Raw genomic sequence first — 15,916 nt, 5'->3', positions numbered from 1 at the left:
TACTAGAGCAATTTAGGGTACACAGCTTGCTCAAGGGTACTACAGCTAGAGGTAGGAATCAAACCTGCCACCTTTGGAGCCAAAGGTGGTAGGTCTAACTACTACACTACCTCCCTACACTTAAGTTTTATGTTAGCTAGCTGGAATAATACCATTGCTGTTTGAAGTGAATTGACTGCGTTTTTGTCGCTCTAGCAGATTACATAGCCGTGAGTCATATTGTCTGCTAAGTTATTTTTGGGAGTATTAGGGCTATGAATGGAATGCAGTACATGATGTCTGTGTGTTACTTTTGTGGCTTGCATTTCATTACAAGGCATCTGAAAGGAGGTAACGCATAGTGCAATTTTAAACAATTTAAATCATGATTTGGTTTATTCCTCCATCCATAAAGGAGGAATTGAAATTGGCACATTCAGCACCATAATGTGTATTTCTCTGAACACACACACTATCGGGAACCGCTCATCCCAAGCAAGGTCATGGCAAACTGGAGCCTAATCTGGCAACACAGGACGCAGGGCAGGACGGGAAGGGGACAAACCCTGGATGGGATGCCAGTCCACCACAAGGCACCCCAAGCAGGGCTCAAACCCCATCCTACCAGAGAACAGGACCCAGCCAAGCCTGCTGTGCCACCGTGCCTCCCTTTCTCTGAAAAAATTGATAAAAAGTTGTTTAACACTGAAATTTTATACATAGAGTGTAACCATCTGATCAATATTACTAGAAAAGTGAGAGTTTTTATTGCGGATTTTGAGTAGTGCTTACAAATAATTGCGATGGGTGTGACATGGCGATATATCTGCCCAGTGAGGTTAATATCACAGTAAAATGAAAACAGCTTTTTTTTAAAGAAAAATACTGCCTGACCACCATTTCTTCATTTAGTTGATGTTTTTCCCCAAAGCAACTGACAATGTTAAGGTTACAGTTTTTTTACACATAAGTAACTTTAGTGTAAGTATCTTGCTCAAGACTACTACAGCTGGGAAGTTGGAATCAAACCTGCAGCTCTTGGGTGGAAAAACAGTAGTACTAACCACTACACTAGCAGCTGTTCCTGTCAATTGCTCATATTAGTATGTGAATGACAGGCGACTCCAGTGACACCTGTAATTTCTCTCCAATGATGCCACAGGGAATATAATTACTTATTCAGTCTGTACAAGTGACAAACAAAAGGGCCTGTGATGTTAAACAGATCAGACATTCCTGTTTACTTCAAGCTAATTGCATTTTGATGCCTCAGTTGCATTTCAATTAAGGGACCTGGATGGTGCTCCAGACCTCACTGCTGGATTTGTAGCATGAAGTACTGCTGTGGTACTACTGTTGAATTTTTAAATCTCATTGATTCTTTTTAATTATTATTTCTGAATCAATATCATTTCCATTAAATTCAGTTCAGTTCAATTTATTTTTATAGAGTGCTCTTCTCATCCAGTGACACAAAGTGCTTTAACACAGGCATAAGGCACGAAAAACAAATACATCAGATAAAGAAACAAAGAAGACAGTTGACTACCGACTATCATAATATAATGCTTTTATAGAGCTATAAATATGTCTTATGGCCATGGAGGAAACAAAAACTCCCAAACAAAAATCAAGGGAGAAAAAAACCTCTTGGGATCCAAGGGCGAGTGGCTGCCCACTCCTCCTGTGCATTCTATATTAAATAACAATTCTAAGCCAGTTTACAAGTAATAAAGGTATTGTTGCTGTATGGTAGCTTGAATCCTCAGCTCAGCGTGGTATGCCTTGTCCATCATGGTGTCACAGAGACGGAAGACTGGAGGTAGGTGGTTTGGACCCAAGCGCGGGTGAGGTCATCCCGTATCCAACAAACACAGAGACAGACGAAATTGGTGGTTAGGGACAGGCATTGGTTGATTGGGGTGCAAGCGTCGTTTCGGGGGTCAAGACAGTACTCAGAACCAGGGAAAGCAAGCAGAGGTCAAAAGCCAGGTAAACACAGAAACGAGGAACAGGGCGTAGGGGATGAACTGCTAAATTCACAAGCCAAAGTGTTGCAAGATTCCACAGCCTTGTGCTGGGATGGTGCTGCCTTTATCTCTGGCCTTGCTAATTGCTCTTAGGTGCTGCTGCTTAGCTTGCGAGGCATGACACATGGCAGTTGGTCATCATCTTCAGTCGGCATGGGGGTGCGTCTGTGACTGCCGGCCGGCCTCCTCAGGTCTTATTTAGGGAGACAATGCTCAACAAGAAGAAATAGTTAGTAATTTTTAACTTAAATAAATTTAATTTGCATTGGTATAGTGGTCGGAAAAACAAGCACAGCCAAGTGGAATTACAATTTGAGGTGGAATGCCTGAGTAAACATGTAAGTCTTTAGCTTGGATTTGAAGACAGAGACAGACGGGGCGTTTCTGACAGTAACTGGTAGAGTATTCCACAGTTTAGGTGCTCGATAACTAAAGGCGCGACCTCCTACTGAGGTCTTATTCATCTTTAAGGTAACTTTAAGGTAACCTGCATCCAATGAACGAAGATATCGTCCTGGGATATAAGAATCAATAATCTCACAAAGGTAAGCTGTAGCAATGCCACGTGCTGCCTTATAGGTCAAAAGTAGGATTTTATAATCAACTCTAAATGTGACTGGGAGCTAATGCAACAATTTAAGTACCTGTGTTATATGGTCATACGTCCTAGTTCTAGTGACAATTCTTGCAGCAGCATTTTGTACCAACTGCAGCCTGAATGCAGTCTGGTGTGGACAACCTGATAAAAAACATTACAATAGTCCAGCCTGCTTGAAACAAAACCATGAACCAATTTTTAAGCATCCTGTCTACATAGGAATCGCTGTGATTTAGCTATGTTTCTTAACTGAAGGACGCAGGACTTAGTCAAAGAATTTATTTTAGATACAAATGACACCTTTCCATCCAATAGAATACCCAAATCCTTGACATAATCTGTACACTTGAAATTAATACCATTTGCGGCAAGGATTGGTGTGATTCTGTCGAGTGTTTTGGCATCACCACCCACCACAAATACCTCTGTTTTACTGGCATTTAGAGATAAAAAATTTTACTCATCCGTAATTTTATATTGGCAAAACAGTTAGCTAAAGACACCACATGTAATGGATCATCAGGCTTAAACAAAACATAGCTGTGTGTCATTGGCATACGAATGGAAATTCACATTGTGTTTGTGAATAATGTCACCAAATCGTAACATATACAGTGAAAACACCAATGGACCCAACACAGAGCCCTGTGGCGCACCATACTGAACCATAGTTGAGATGGAGGTGGTACAGTCATCAGATTTCAGTTCAAATTGTTCACGGTTAGCTAAATGCGAGTCAAACAACTTCAGGACAGTACCTCTTAGTCCAACTAGGTTTTAAAGTCTTCCTAGTAGGATACTATGATCTACAGTATTGAATGTAGCACTCAAGTCCAGTAACATAAGAAGAGTGATCTGACCAGTGTTAGAAGAGACTAGAATATCATTAACAACACATGTGAGCACCGTTTCAGTTCTGTGATCAATGCTGAAACCGGATTGAAATGTTTGAAATATAATATGATGCTTAAGATATTTTACAATTTCAGTAGCTACAATCTTTTCTAAAATTTTGGATAAAATGGTAGATTGGAGATGGGACTATAATTACATGGGTTATTACAATCCAGATTCGATTTCTTTGGTAGGGGTCTAATAACGGCGATTTTAAAAGGTTTTGGAACATCGCCATTAAGTAACGACGTATTAATGACGTATTAACAATATTGACAATAGATTCTGCAAGCAAGGAAACTGCAGCTTTCAGTAATTTAGTGGGGGAGTACCTTTCATAGAGCGAATTAGCAGTAACAGTTATTATGTAAACATTACTATATTACTAAAACGGTGGGGACAGAAACTAATATTATCATTATCAGAACCGCTTTCACTGGCTAAGACCAAACTAGAGGGCACTATGGATTCTCTAATTTATTATTGAAAAACTACATAAATTCATTATTAGTAGTAGTAGCAATAATGGGTAGCACAGTGTGTAGTGCTGCTGTCTCACAGCACCTGAGTGGTGTGAGAGGACAGGGGTTTGAACCCTGCTCAATCTGTGGGGAGTTTGCATGTTTGCCCCATGTCTCTGTAGGTTTCTTTTCACAGTCTGAAGACATGCTGTTCAGGTTCCCCCATGGAATGTGAGTGACACAGAGAGTGTGTGTCTCACTGATGTATGGATGAGTGACCCATTGTAAGTAGTGCATCCAGCAGTGTAAGTCACCTTGGTGAATAAGGTTTGTGGGCTGATAACACTACACAGTATCCATTGGAAGTCTTTGTGGAGAAAATTGTCTTCTAGTAAACATGTTGCTTATCTTTGTGTTTACCAGTTAAGTAAGAGATGGTATTAAACAAGAAGTGAGAATTCATCTGATTTTCATCAATTGACTTTGTGTAGTATTCGGATCTGGCATGAAAAATTGCTTTATAATTTCTTAGACAATCGGACCAGGCTACATAATAAATGTTTAGTTTAGCTGAACACCATTTATGCTCTAATGTACGATATTCTAACTTTAGTGCACAAGTTGATGTGTTGAACCACAGCGAGTTTCTTACAGTTTGAATAAGTTTAGTTTTTGGTGGAGCTGCGGAATCTAAGGCGAATTTTACCACTGAATTATACTCAAAGAATTGGCTTGGGAATGCTTGGGCCTTTTGTAGGGAGTAACAGGGAGCAGGGGTGATGGGTGTATGATTGCCTTCATTCTAATATAAATATTAAACAACATTTAATATATTATTTAACATTAAAAAGTTAACAGTTTTAAAAATCCCTTTTAAAATTATATTTATTTTAAATTATTTAAATATAAATGTGAAGGCTTTTAAGGAATAATGCCCCAGTGTCACGGCTGATGTTCAAATGCTCTTGTCTTCTTCTTCTCTCCTCTGAAATTACTGACTTACAGATAAAACTTGTGTTACCCTACAGGCACTCGCCCAAAGTGGTGAAGGCAGCTTCTCAGGTCCTCAACAGCATGTGGCAATACAGAGACCTGCGCAGCCTCTACAAGAAGGTACCACCTGCCCTCTTATATCCCTCATATCCCTCATACCTTTCTGGGCACCCGGTAGGGTACTGCTTTTCCCGGAACACCGCTAACTTCCTGGTTCAGAAGTTACACACTTGGGAGGACAAGAAAAGTTACTGTTACAGTTCATCTTTGCATTACTAACAGTGGAGGCCGACCATGTGATTGACCAGTCAGTATGATATATGTGGTATATTTTTAAATTATGGCAGGGCACTGATCTTGTTTTAGCAAAACACAATATGGCAAAATTCACCAATAAAAAGTACATGTTATATTGCAGGACAGTGTAGTGTTGTCACAGAATTCCCCGGGGTGAGAGCGTCAGACCCAAGAGCAGAGCACAGGAAGGGCTTTCAGGGGGCAATCCAGGAAACGTGGTCAAAAAACAGGCAAAGGGTCACCGATGTGTGGACAAAGTTCAAAGGGAGAGGGTTCAGGGAAACAAGGAGGAGGATGAGGACGTGGGCGAGAGGAAGGACGCTGACTCAGGGAAGTCAGGAATGCAAAGGCAAGGTACGCAGGTGAGTAACAACACTGAACAAGGTTCCACATCTGCGTGTGTTCAGCATCTCCCTTTTATGCGCCCGTCCTTTGATCAGCCACAGGTGCTTCTCATTGTGCCGAGGGGGGCATGACAAATGTTTACAACACCGGTTTACCAAAACTGCTTTTGTAATACAATATTATGCTGTTATTAGAAGTTAGGTGCGTGTAAGTCACTTCAAATTTCTGTTCAGTTTTACCAGTTATCTCTGTTTTCTTTTTTTGAAAATTCTGGGAAATAAATTTAAAAAATATTGTGAAATACTGGGCTGCTCAGTTGTTCGAATATCTGGTTCCCGAAGCTCAGGTCATGCTCAGATAAACTGTATATCACTGTTATGTTATTAGCATGACTGAAGCTTTCTGAGTTAAATATCTGATTTTTCTACAATATTACAGCAATGTGAGCATAAAAGGTGAATCATAGTGAACTGTTGTCACCCATATTGTATTGCTTTAGTGTTGCACAGTAATGCCCTCTGGACTTCAGCAGGAAAAACAACATTAAAAAGTGGAATGTGGAGATGTTTTCATGCATGGAAACTCTGATGCTGTGCTACTTTGACACATTTATTCTACCATGTAAAATTATACATCATGGAGCAGCATGTTGTCCACTACTCTGGAAATTTGTCTAGGCTCTATCATTCCCATAATACATTGAGGGTATGTTCTTTAATGTACTTGCAAACTGTTACAATAAACATTTTTATTCCTATTGCAATAGTCTAAACAAAATCTTAAAATTTAGGTAAATTAATAAATTGCTCTGTTGAGTGCTCTGTGTCACTGGGGGCGAAGAGTGTTCTACAAAAATAAATTGAATTGAATTGAAAAGTAAAAGAGACAATCCCACTGAGGAACTGTCTCACACATGTGGCACCTCATCTTATTCTGTATTCTATGCATAGAGAGAATAAGATGCAGAGACCGGGACAGCAGGTGACATAATTGTTACAATTGTTGCCTTCCAAACAAAGTTTGAATCCCTTCTCTTGCTGTACTACCCTTGAACAAGGTACTTAACCTGAATTGCTCCAGTAAAATTTGCCAGCTCTAAAGAATGATAAATCACTTTTCTACTTTGGAGAAAAGTGTCAACTAAATAGATAGATAGATAGATAGATAGATAGATGGCTTCTTCACACAGGACCTGTTGCTACTTTAAGCATGAAAGAGTGAGATGTGCCCTCATATACCATGTTTCACATTTTACAGAAGTTTACTTGATTTTCATTAGTGTGCAGGACCTTGGATCGTATTTCTCTTAAACTCACAATAAGAAAAGAAATTACCTTGGTGATGTACACTTTGCTAAGGAAAACACATAGCGAATCAGAAACAGTTATTGTCTACGTTTACATTTACATATACATTTAGCAGATGCTTTTCTCCAAAGCAACGTACATCTTAGAAAAAATACAATTTGTGCATTACATTAGGAGAAAGAGAGACATACTGTAGCTGCAGACATGTGATTCTTAAGTAAACCTAGTTTGTTTCTTTCCACTTCATGCATCGATTTTCATCGCACAAAACTCAGGACAGACTAATCCTGATCACCTTTTTTTATAAAGGTACACAAACATTTACATACAATACAAGAGTAGCAGCTATGTAAATGCCTATCTGGGTATGATCATAAAGTCAATCAAGGTGCATGAACATTTACACCACACATGAGCTTGAGAGATCAACACCATTTTCTGTCATGTCACTTTACACAGGTTCAGTGTGAAACTGTGCTCAGTGCAAGCTGTGAAAAATGTCTTTGTGTTATTTTAAAGCCTGTTTTAGTATAGACTTTTAACTGAAGTTTAAAGAGAAGAGAGCCTCAACCCACGTTATATGGCAAGGAGTGTGCGATGACACATCAAATAGTCACATAAAAGCATGAAGACTGATAGATTGAATTTAGTTCTGGCTCAGAGGGCATTAACTTAATGAACTATGGCCATTCTGGTGCTGACCTCAGAAGTCTCCATCCAGGGTGACCAAGAGCTGTTAATGAAAGCTGACAGGTGTAGACCTGAAGGCTGCCTCGCCTGGGTGAAGGGCTAGCAGTCTCTTGGGAAGCCAGTCAGCCACCAGGGGGTGGTCTTAATGTCATGACTGAGTGCTGATCCCCAGGTAGTCCAAAGAACAGAAACTCAGTGTCAGGAGCAAATGGCCCCCAACACAAAGGTATAGAGTCTCCCTCAATCACATACAAAGGCTTATTTGTATGATTTTAAAGTTATCCACATGTGTCTGAATACTGAAATGGCCGTTCAGTTTAATGTACTACAGTATTTTTAATATATTTTTTTCAGTAATATTCCAGAAAAGCAAAGTGGAAGACATTTAAATTTAAAAAAATCACCTTATTTCAATATTTTATTTACTTTCATAAAACATAAAAGGTAGGCCCCACCTCTCACTGCTGACTGCACATTGGCTCTGGCTGTCTCTCTGGTCTCTAAAATCACAAAGACTGAATTAAGGATTTCTTATTATCTGTACATGACTGTATGGTGGGAGACCACATACTAGAATGATCAAACAGCTAGTGCATAACAATGTTATTTTTAATTTATGTTCCGGAGATTTTTTTTTTTTTTTTTTTTTAAAAAGGAAAAAATTAGGTTCTTTACTTAACAAAATGAATCCTTAATTGTTAAAATTACTTTCAAGCATATTTCTCTCAAAACATAATTTTTTTCTAGAAATGCAGCCTCCTTCGATTCCTAGAATTCTTCAGTGAGCTCAAATCTTCAGTCAAGTATAAGACCCTGGTGCCTTTATATAAATAAATTTACTTTTCTTCAAAGTATCTTACTGTGTTAAGCTACCCATAGTTGTTTACCCATTTATTCTACTGGGTAATTTTGATTTCAACTATTTTAGGGTAAATTTCTTGCCCAAGCAATAAGCAGGATACCTGTGCCATTCAGATCCAAAGCATACAGATCTCCCTGCAATCCTACCAGCTGCCCCCTTTCAACTTACCTTCATTATGTGCGAAATGATTACAAATGTTTGCCTTTGTGCACTGAAAATCTAGCATTTACTCTAGTTAATCTGACATGGAATTTCTCACAAATGATAATCCAATAGAAGCTTCTTTTCAGACATCAGTTAAATAAAATATCATTAATTAGAGCACCTACGTTATATTCCTCTACATGTTCTTTAGAATCACTAGCTGTATACTATGATGTTTTCTGACCAGTAACTGGATGCTATCTTTTTATATTCCTTCTACACATCTTCATTACAAGAAGGTTATGAGTGACAAAGATGTTCTGAAGTTGTCTGGAATGCACTCCTTGTTGGATTTGATTATTATAGTGCTTGAATTCTTTGGAGATGCAATGATCATTCTCATGGACTTACATTTATTCAAAGAACAGAATTCACCCAAAGACTATTAAGTTTAAATAAACAAAAGAACATGCAATAGTGATCCATGGCCATAGAATAAAATAAAAAATAGCCAAAGACAGACTTAAGGGTTTGTTAAAGGTGAAGTCTTTAATTCTTTAATAAAGTTGCTGATGAAGTTATAAGGACAATTATCCTCTCACATTAACAACAGAGTTCACTTTGGATGGTGTTTCCAGAAGCTTCTAGCACAAATCCATTTATGGAACTTTGAGATGGATGATACCTTGTCTTGTTTTGGAGATTAAACTCCCTACAGTATAGTCATTCACACCTCTATACAGCAGAGAAATTTAACATACAATACAGACCAATCAGCGTCACCAATTCAACTGAAAGACATTTGAGCTGTTTAAAAAAATCAGAACAGAGACAAACCCATGCAAACAAAAAAGGGAATGCACAGAGTCATAGACTAAGCCAGCTTCTAACCCAAACCCAAGGAGATGCAAGTCTCTAGTGCTACCTGCTGTGTCACTACATTGTTTTTGTAGATGCTAGCGCTTCTGAACCATCTGTAGTGAGTTTTTTCCTGTGGCATCCAAGGTAGCCAAGGTGATTCTATACATATTTAACCACATGCAGTGCTCTGTTCTACAGATCCCCAAAAATCGGGCTGAAAATCTTCGCGTGTCTCCCCAGAACAGAAAATAGATGGAAGAAACATTTCTTTATTACCAGGAACAAATCTGTTGTGTGGTCTATCATTCAAAAAACATCATAGTGCAAACTCATGGCAGTCTGCAGTAGGAAGCTGAAAAAACATAAATGTCTTCCCAAGAGGGTATTTCTGAGGGTTTTTTTTTTTTCTGTCAAGAGTTGAATGGCAAGAAAAGAATCAACCTGCAGAGAACAGAGCTGCATGAGACTCCCTTTAACCACTCAGTTCCTCTTATAGTTACAGCACAGCTTCCTAAACTTTCATTTACGTCTCTTTTTTCTTTAGCTGTTAGGTTAGTAATAAGGGAGCTTTACGGCATCTCATTTTTTTTCCAGTTTAAATATGTACTGAATTCTTGTTGCATCAAAGCATTTGTAATAAGCTAATTGTGAGAGCCACATAGCAATTTATGAGAGCCAAAGTATTTTCAGGCAGCATAACACTTCTTCACAAACAAAGTTCCATCTCCCACAGATTTTTATATTCATTCTTTAAAAATTTATAAAGGAAAAATGGGCAGCATGGTTGCACAGCGAGTAGCAATACTGTCTCACAGCCCCTGGATGGTCAGAGAGGATGTGGGTTTGATCCCTGCTCAGTCTGTGTGGTGTTTGCATGTTCTCCCTGTGTCTTTGTGAGTTTCCTCCCACAGTCCAAAGACATACTGTTCAAGTTCACCCATAGTGTGTGAGTGACAGACAGAGAGAGTATGTTCTACTGCTGTATGGATGAGTGACCCATTGTAAGTACTGTATTTAGAATTGTAAGTCCCCTTGGTGAATAAGATGTGTGGCAGGGTTTGCTGCAGTGGGTTTGGCTAGGTCCTGTTCTCTGGTGGGTCTGGGGTTCGAGTCCTGCTTGGGGTGCCTAGTGACAGACTGGCGTCCTGTTCTGTTTGTGTCACCTCCCCCTCCTGCCTTATGCCCTATGTTGCCAGGTTTGGCTCTGGCTCGCCGTGACCCCGCTTGGGACATGCAGCTTCAGCCAATTTGTGTGTGTGTGTGTGTGTGTGTGTGTGTGTGTGTGTGTGTGTGTGTGACTTCAGGTTTTTTAAAGTCGCCAGTTATGTGATGAAAGTTGAGTCAACATCAAGTAATTGCGAAATCACATGAATAAAAACACAAGAGATGCTTTGCAACAACCGACAATCTGTATTCTCAGACTAAATGCATATGCTGACAACAGACAGCTCATACATAGGCTATATATATAGAGATGTTTATACAGATAAGATGGAAAATCATAGCCGGGTTCAAAAAAAAATGCATTTTAAGACAAATAATAAATGAACTATGTTTAAAAAAAAAAAAAAAGTTTCTTGCTGAAAATGTAAAATATTTCAAATATGCCTCATTTATAGTTTCTTGCAGTCTTATTTTTTTTTACTCTTTTTTGTTTTGTGGTATTGTTGAAGAACCCTCATGTAAACTGTCGTGGTGTTGCACCGGAAGGAAGCCCTCAGACCCGAGTGCAGAGCATCGGAGTTTAATAGGGGAATCCAAGGAACGTAGTCACAAAACAAGCCAAGGGTCGCCGATGTACAAATGTAACCAAAGGGAAATCTGAAAGCCGTAATCCGTGAAACAAGCAGGAGATCATGGAAACCGAGGAGTCGAGAGAGCAGGTTGGGGGACAGGTGGAATAGGAAAGGTAGGTAAGTCAGGAAACACACACGAAGAGTGATGAACAAGCCTGAACAAGGTTCCACGTCTGAGTGTGCTCCTTTTATGCGCTCGTCCCCTGATCCGCCGCAGATGATCCGCGTTGCACCGAGGGGTGCGTGACATAAACAAATTAAAACTGCGCATAATCTATCAGCGGCTTCATCATACATGCTGCCTTTGCTCCGAGTTCTTGATCATATGTTAATGGATCACTAGGTGCTTTTCAAAAGCAGCAAGGCAGTGTTCTGTTCTTACAATGTTGTGCCACGCACAAAATTTTCGGACACTCATTGTAGAACAACCCTGTGCAGCACCATTTTGTATTAGATTGTCTGCAATCTCTGAATATGTTGCTCTAGTTTGTGTCATATAGCTTATCATTTGCGCAAATGGTTCCAGAGTGGACATTTTTTCCAAAGGAAAGACCACCAGTGAAGCTCACTTTTACATCTAAGTTAGGCTACTTGTTAGATGTTTGCTTTTTTAGCAGAAACTTTTCTCCAGAGCAACTTCCAATGAACTCTATGTAGTGTTATCAGGCCACACACCTTATTCACCAAGGTGAGTTCCACTGCTAGATACACTACTTACACTGGGTCACTCATCCATACATCAGTGGAACACAGTCTCTCTGCCACTCACACACTATGGGTAAACCTGAACAGCATGTCTTTGGACTGTGGGAGGAAACCCACACAGACACAGGGAGAACATGAAAACTCCACACAAACTGAGCAGGGATTGAACCCATGTCCTCTCGCACCACCTAGGTGCTATAATACCATAGCATTCCTCACTGTGCCACCATGCCATTAGGTTGAAAACAGTGCACACTTTAGGGCATTCATCATATTTGGTATTGTGAGATTTTAATTTCTACACTTTGTATGATTAAATGAAGAGAAAATTAATAAACAAGTCCTTTTCTTTTTGTGTGTGTGCTCAGAAACAGTAAAAAGCCGTTTTTCTAATTTTTCTGCAGTTTAATTCATTGTTTGTTTTTCACTCTTAAAACAAAGAAACGAATGAAGAAATTGTAATTTGCATTTTGGTTTTCAATTCTGAATCAAAAAACGACTGAACGAAACATACATGGACCGATTTGCATCATTCTTCTGCTAGTGTTAGCGGATGCCTTTTCAGTTGAGTGTGCATTGCACTTGTACTTTTGTTGTAGTCCATTGGAAGTCGCTTTGGAGAAAAGCATCTGCTAAATAAATGTAAATTCAAGATTCAAGAGTTTATTGTCATGTGTTCGTTACACAATACTATGAAATTCTTACTCTGTGAATCCTCTCAGCAGGATATGAGATAAATTGTAAGGACATAAATTGTGCAGAAATAAAAGGACATAAAATGTAAGTATTAAACAGACCAGAACCAGAGGACCCACCACCAGCAGAAGCTCATGTGAACATTGATTCCAGTCCCCCAACAGAAGTTGAAGTCAGACATACAATTAAACCTTTTAAAAATGGAAAATTGATAACATTCATGCAGAGATGCTAGAGACATTATGGATGCACAAAACACAACCGCGTGGCAGACTGGGAGATGCAGATAGCTGCTGTTGCCCAGCATTGCGAGAGAGTATCACACCCCATATTGCTTGCCCGGTAAAAAAAATCTAAATTCAAAATTTAAAGAATGGTTTCTACTGAATGTCTATCGTCAGCTCACCATCATGAAGTTGAGAAAGAAGAAGGAAAAGGAAGATCCTAAAGTCCTACGGAGTCCCCTCAAAGACTGTAACCTTGATAAAGTTATTCTACAAGGAATTTGAATGCAGTGTCATCCTTGAGGGAAACCAAACAGATTAGATTCCCTGTAGAATCAGGTGTATGATAAGGCTGCATCATTTCTCCAATTATATTATTAGTTACTATGGGATGGATCATGTCGAAAATAATGGCTAACAGTCCAAGAGGTATCCAGTGGACTCCGTTTTCTCAACTAGAAGCTTAGATAAGGTCAGAAGCAGAAGGTCAGTTTAGCAGATGATCTGGCTGTACTCTCCTCCAAGCATGTACACCTGCAAGAAAAGAGTGACAGATTGAATAGATATAGATGGATATGCCAAACAGACTGGTTTAAATATCAATATCTCAAAATCTAAAGTCATGTCCATCAACTCTATTATAAATACGCCAGTGACGATAAAGGGTGGCCCACTTTAAAAGCGGGAGGAATTTACTTATTTGGGAGATCTCAGCAATTCTGATAATGCTGTCAGCAAAAACATCAATGCATGCTTTGGAAAAACCTGAAATGCCTTTGCTATACTTTGGCCCATCTGGAGGTTCATACAATACATCTTATGAACTAAGGTCAGAATTTATAACAACATAAAAAGAAGAACTTTTTGGGTAAGAAAGGTTTGTTAGTGGTTTTGTCTCAATACACCCCTTCAGGGTCTATCCATGTTCCTGTCTGTTTCCATGCAGCCTTTTCCTGGCCACCAGTACCTGTTTGAATAGAAGCGAGGTCATGAGTGTTCTGCTCATTTTCAGTTGAAACCATCAAAGGAATTACGGTGACATTGTCATGTAACAAAGTTTCCTTTGGCCAAAAAGTCAGCCATGGCATTACCTTTCCTCACAGGATCATCTGTGTGAGCCTGGCATTTTACTACTGCGATTTCTCTAGTGAAATGGCTTCTACTAGATTTTCCACCACCTTATGATGTTGTATAGGATTACCCGTATTTGTCGGGTAAGCGAGAATCAGTGTAGATCGTCACCCTTTTCTCCTTCCCCAGCACATAAGCTCTAGTCAATGCATGCAATTGTGCAACTTGTGCGGACCAACCTGAAGGGAGTTGTGCCCCTTCCAACAACCCGCTATCTGCTGAAACAACAGCATAGGAAGTAGACTGGCTACCATCCTCCTTCCATATTGAACAACTATCTACAAACAAATGTGTCATTGTCACACAGCGGTTTAACTTTCAACTCTTCTCTGTGCTTGCTTCCATCACTTCAGTGCAAGAATGAGGTTCACCATGTGTTCTCAGCAGGCAACAAAGTGGCAGGGTTAAGTATAGAGCACCTTAAGAAGAATCTCCCAGTGCAATGGAGCTGGTATGATTGTTCCATGCTGGCAGGCACTAAAGTTTCAGGAAAGGGTGTTGTCATTTAAGACCCATGCTGCAAAACAAACTTGTTCTTGCAAGGAAAACAATCCTAGGACAGCTGTGCCTTCAGAAGTTCCAGACATTGTCAGTCCAAGCTTTCCCATCAGTCTCAACTCAGGGGATTGATAGAGCAGCTGTCACTCACCATGAAAGTCTGTAGTCTAGTCTAGTCTGTAGTCAACTGTCTTTTTTGTTGTATTTGTTTCTTTGCCTTATGCCTTTGTTCAAGCATTCTGTGTCACTGCATGAGAAGGGCTCTCTATAAAAATGAATTAAACTGAATTGAAAGAATGTTTAATGATGACAGGTCAATTTGAATTACTCCCTGTTAAAGGTACTGTCTCTGTCAGAATCTGAGGCATTCCTGACGCTCCAATCACATGCACCTGTTGTCCATTGGTGGGGACACTGGCAACCGCTTTTTTATTTGGATGGACCGTGTGGCCCCTGTGTCCACGAGAAAGGTGATTTCCTTAGCTGCCACCACCAGGAAACTGACCCTCACTGCTAGTCGATGGGTTGATAGCCAGTCCTTCCAACAGGGAGAGGGCCTGGCCATGCTCCTGGCACCTTTTCGCCAGTGGCACACATTTGGGGTGGGTCTGGAAATTCATTCTTCCAGTGACTGGGTTTGCCATGGTTGTAGCACCAGTTTCTTCTATTCCACCCCACCTCCATTTCAATTCCCCTTAAGCTTTCTTCTGAACACCTGGGTCCACTCACCTCCACTGGGATGGTCGATATCGTCTAGGTCCTTGATAGCTTCCTAGAACTTTTGTCCACCCATTTTGGATTCACAGCTGCCTCAGGGCCTCGGGGTCAGGTATCTGTACCGATGGCAACTGACCGTAAGGGCCTCCCAAAGCTGCTTCGCCCCCTTGTCATCTCTTTGTCTGCTTTGAGTGCGTGCAGCTACAAGAAGCTCCTCCTCCTCATCCTTTGCATCCTCCTCAGAGCCTACAGCTCCTCCCTCTGCTCATTCATCACCAGGAGGGGGGCTATGGGTAAGACAGGGTAAAGAAGAGAATCTTCTATTTTTTTCAAGCAGTGCTTAACTGTCTGTGGGGTATCCAGTGTCTCTGAGACCAAAGTCATCACTGCAGCCTGTGCTTCATCTTTTGCTTTTTCGGTCTTCATTTTGAGGGCAAGATCCTTCAAACACTTCTGGGCAGCTTCTAACACTTTCTCCCTTACTATGTTCTCCCATTTCTCAGACTTATGCATGTTATGTCCTCCTGTACCGCTACAACATCCTCCAGTTTGTCTTTATAAAATATCTTGAGCATTCTTTAACACAATAGGATCAAAGTGTACCTTCTTTGGGCCATTTCCCTCTAGTCTGTTTATACCACTTTAAACATTCCTTTTTTATATGACTGACCTGCTTTATCTTCTGTAT

The 15,916-nt window shown here is 40.1% G+C and overlaps 1 protein-coding gene across 1 annotated transcript in view; it reads left to right on the top strand.

Moving 5' to 3' along the window:
- Positions 1 to 15,916, top strand: part of LOC108933734 (catenin delta-2-like) — a 340,497-nt gene that overhangs the window by 309,104 nt on the left and 15,477 nt on the right. The window contains exon 19 of the mRNA XM_029259061.1: positions 4,991 to 5,075. Coding sequence (XP_029114894.1) covers positions 4,991 to 5,075 — 85 coding nt within the window. The remainder of the gene's footprint in view (positions 1 to 4,990; positions 5,076 to 15,916) is intronic.

Source organism: Scleropages formosus, chromosome 16 (assembly GCF_900964775.1).
Source record: "Scleropages formosus chromosome 16, fSclFor1.1, whole genome shotgun sequence".
Lineage (NCBI taxonomy): Eukaryota > Metazoa > Chordata > Actinopteri > Osteoglossiformes > Osteoglossidae > Scleropages > Scleropages formosus.
The sequence above is the reverse complement of the archived record's forward strand: the minus strand, read 5'-3'. Positions and strand labels throughout refer to the sequence as shown.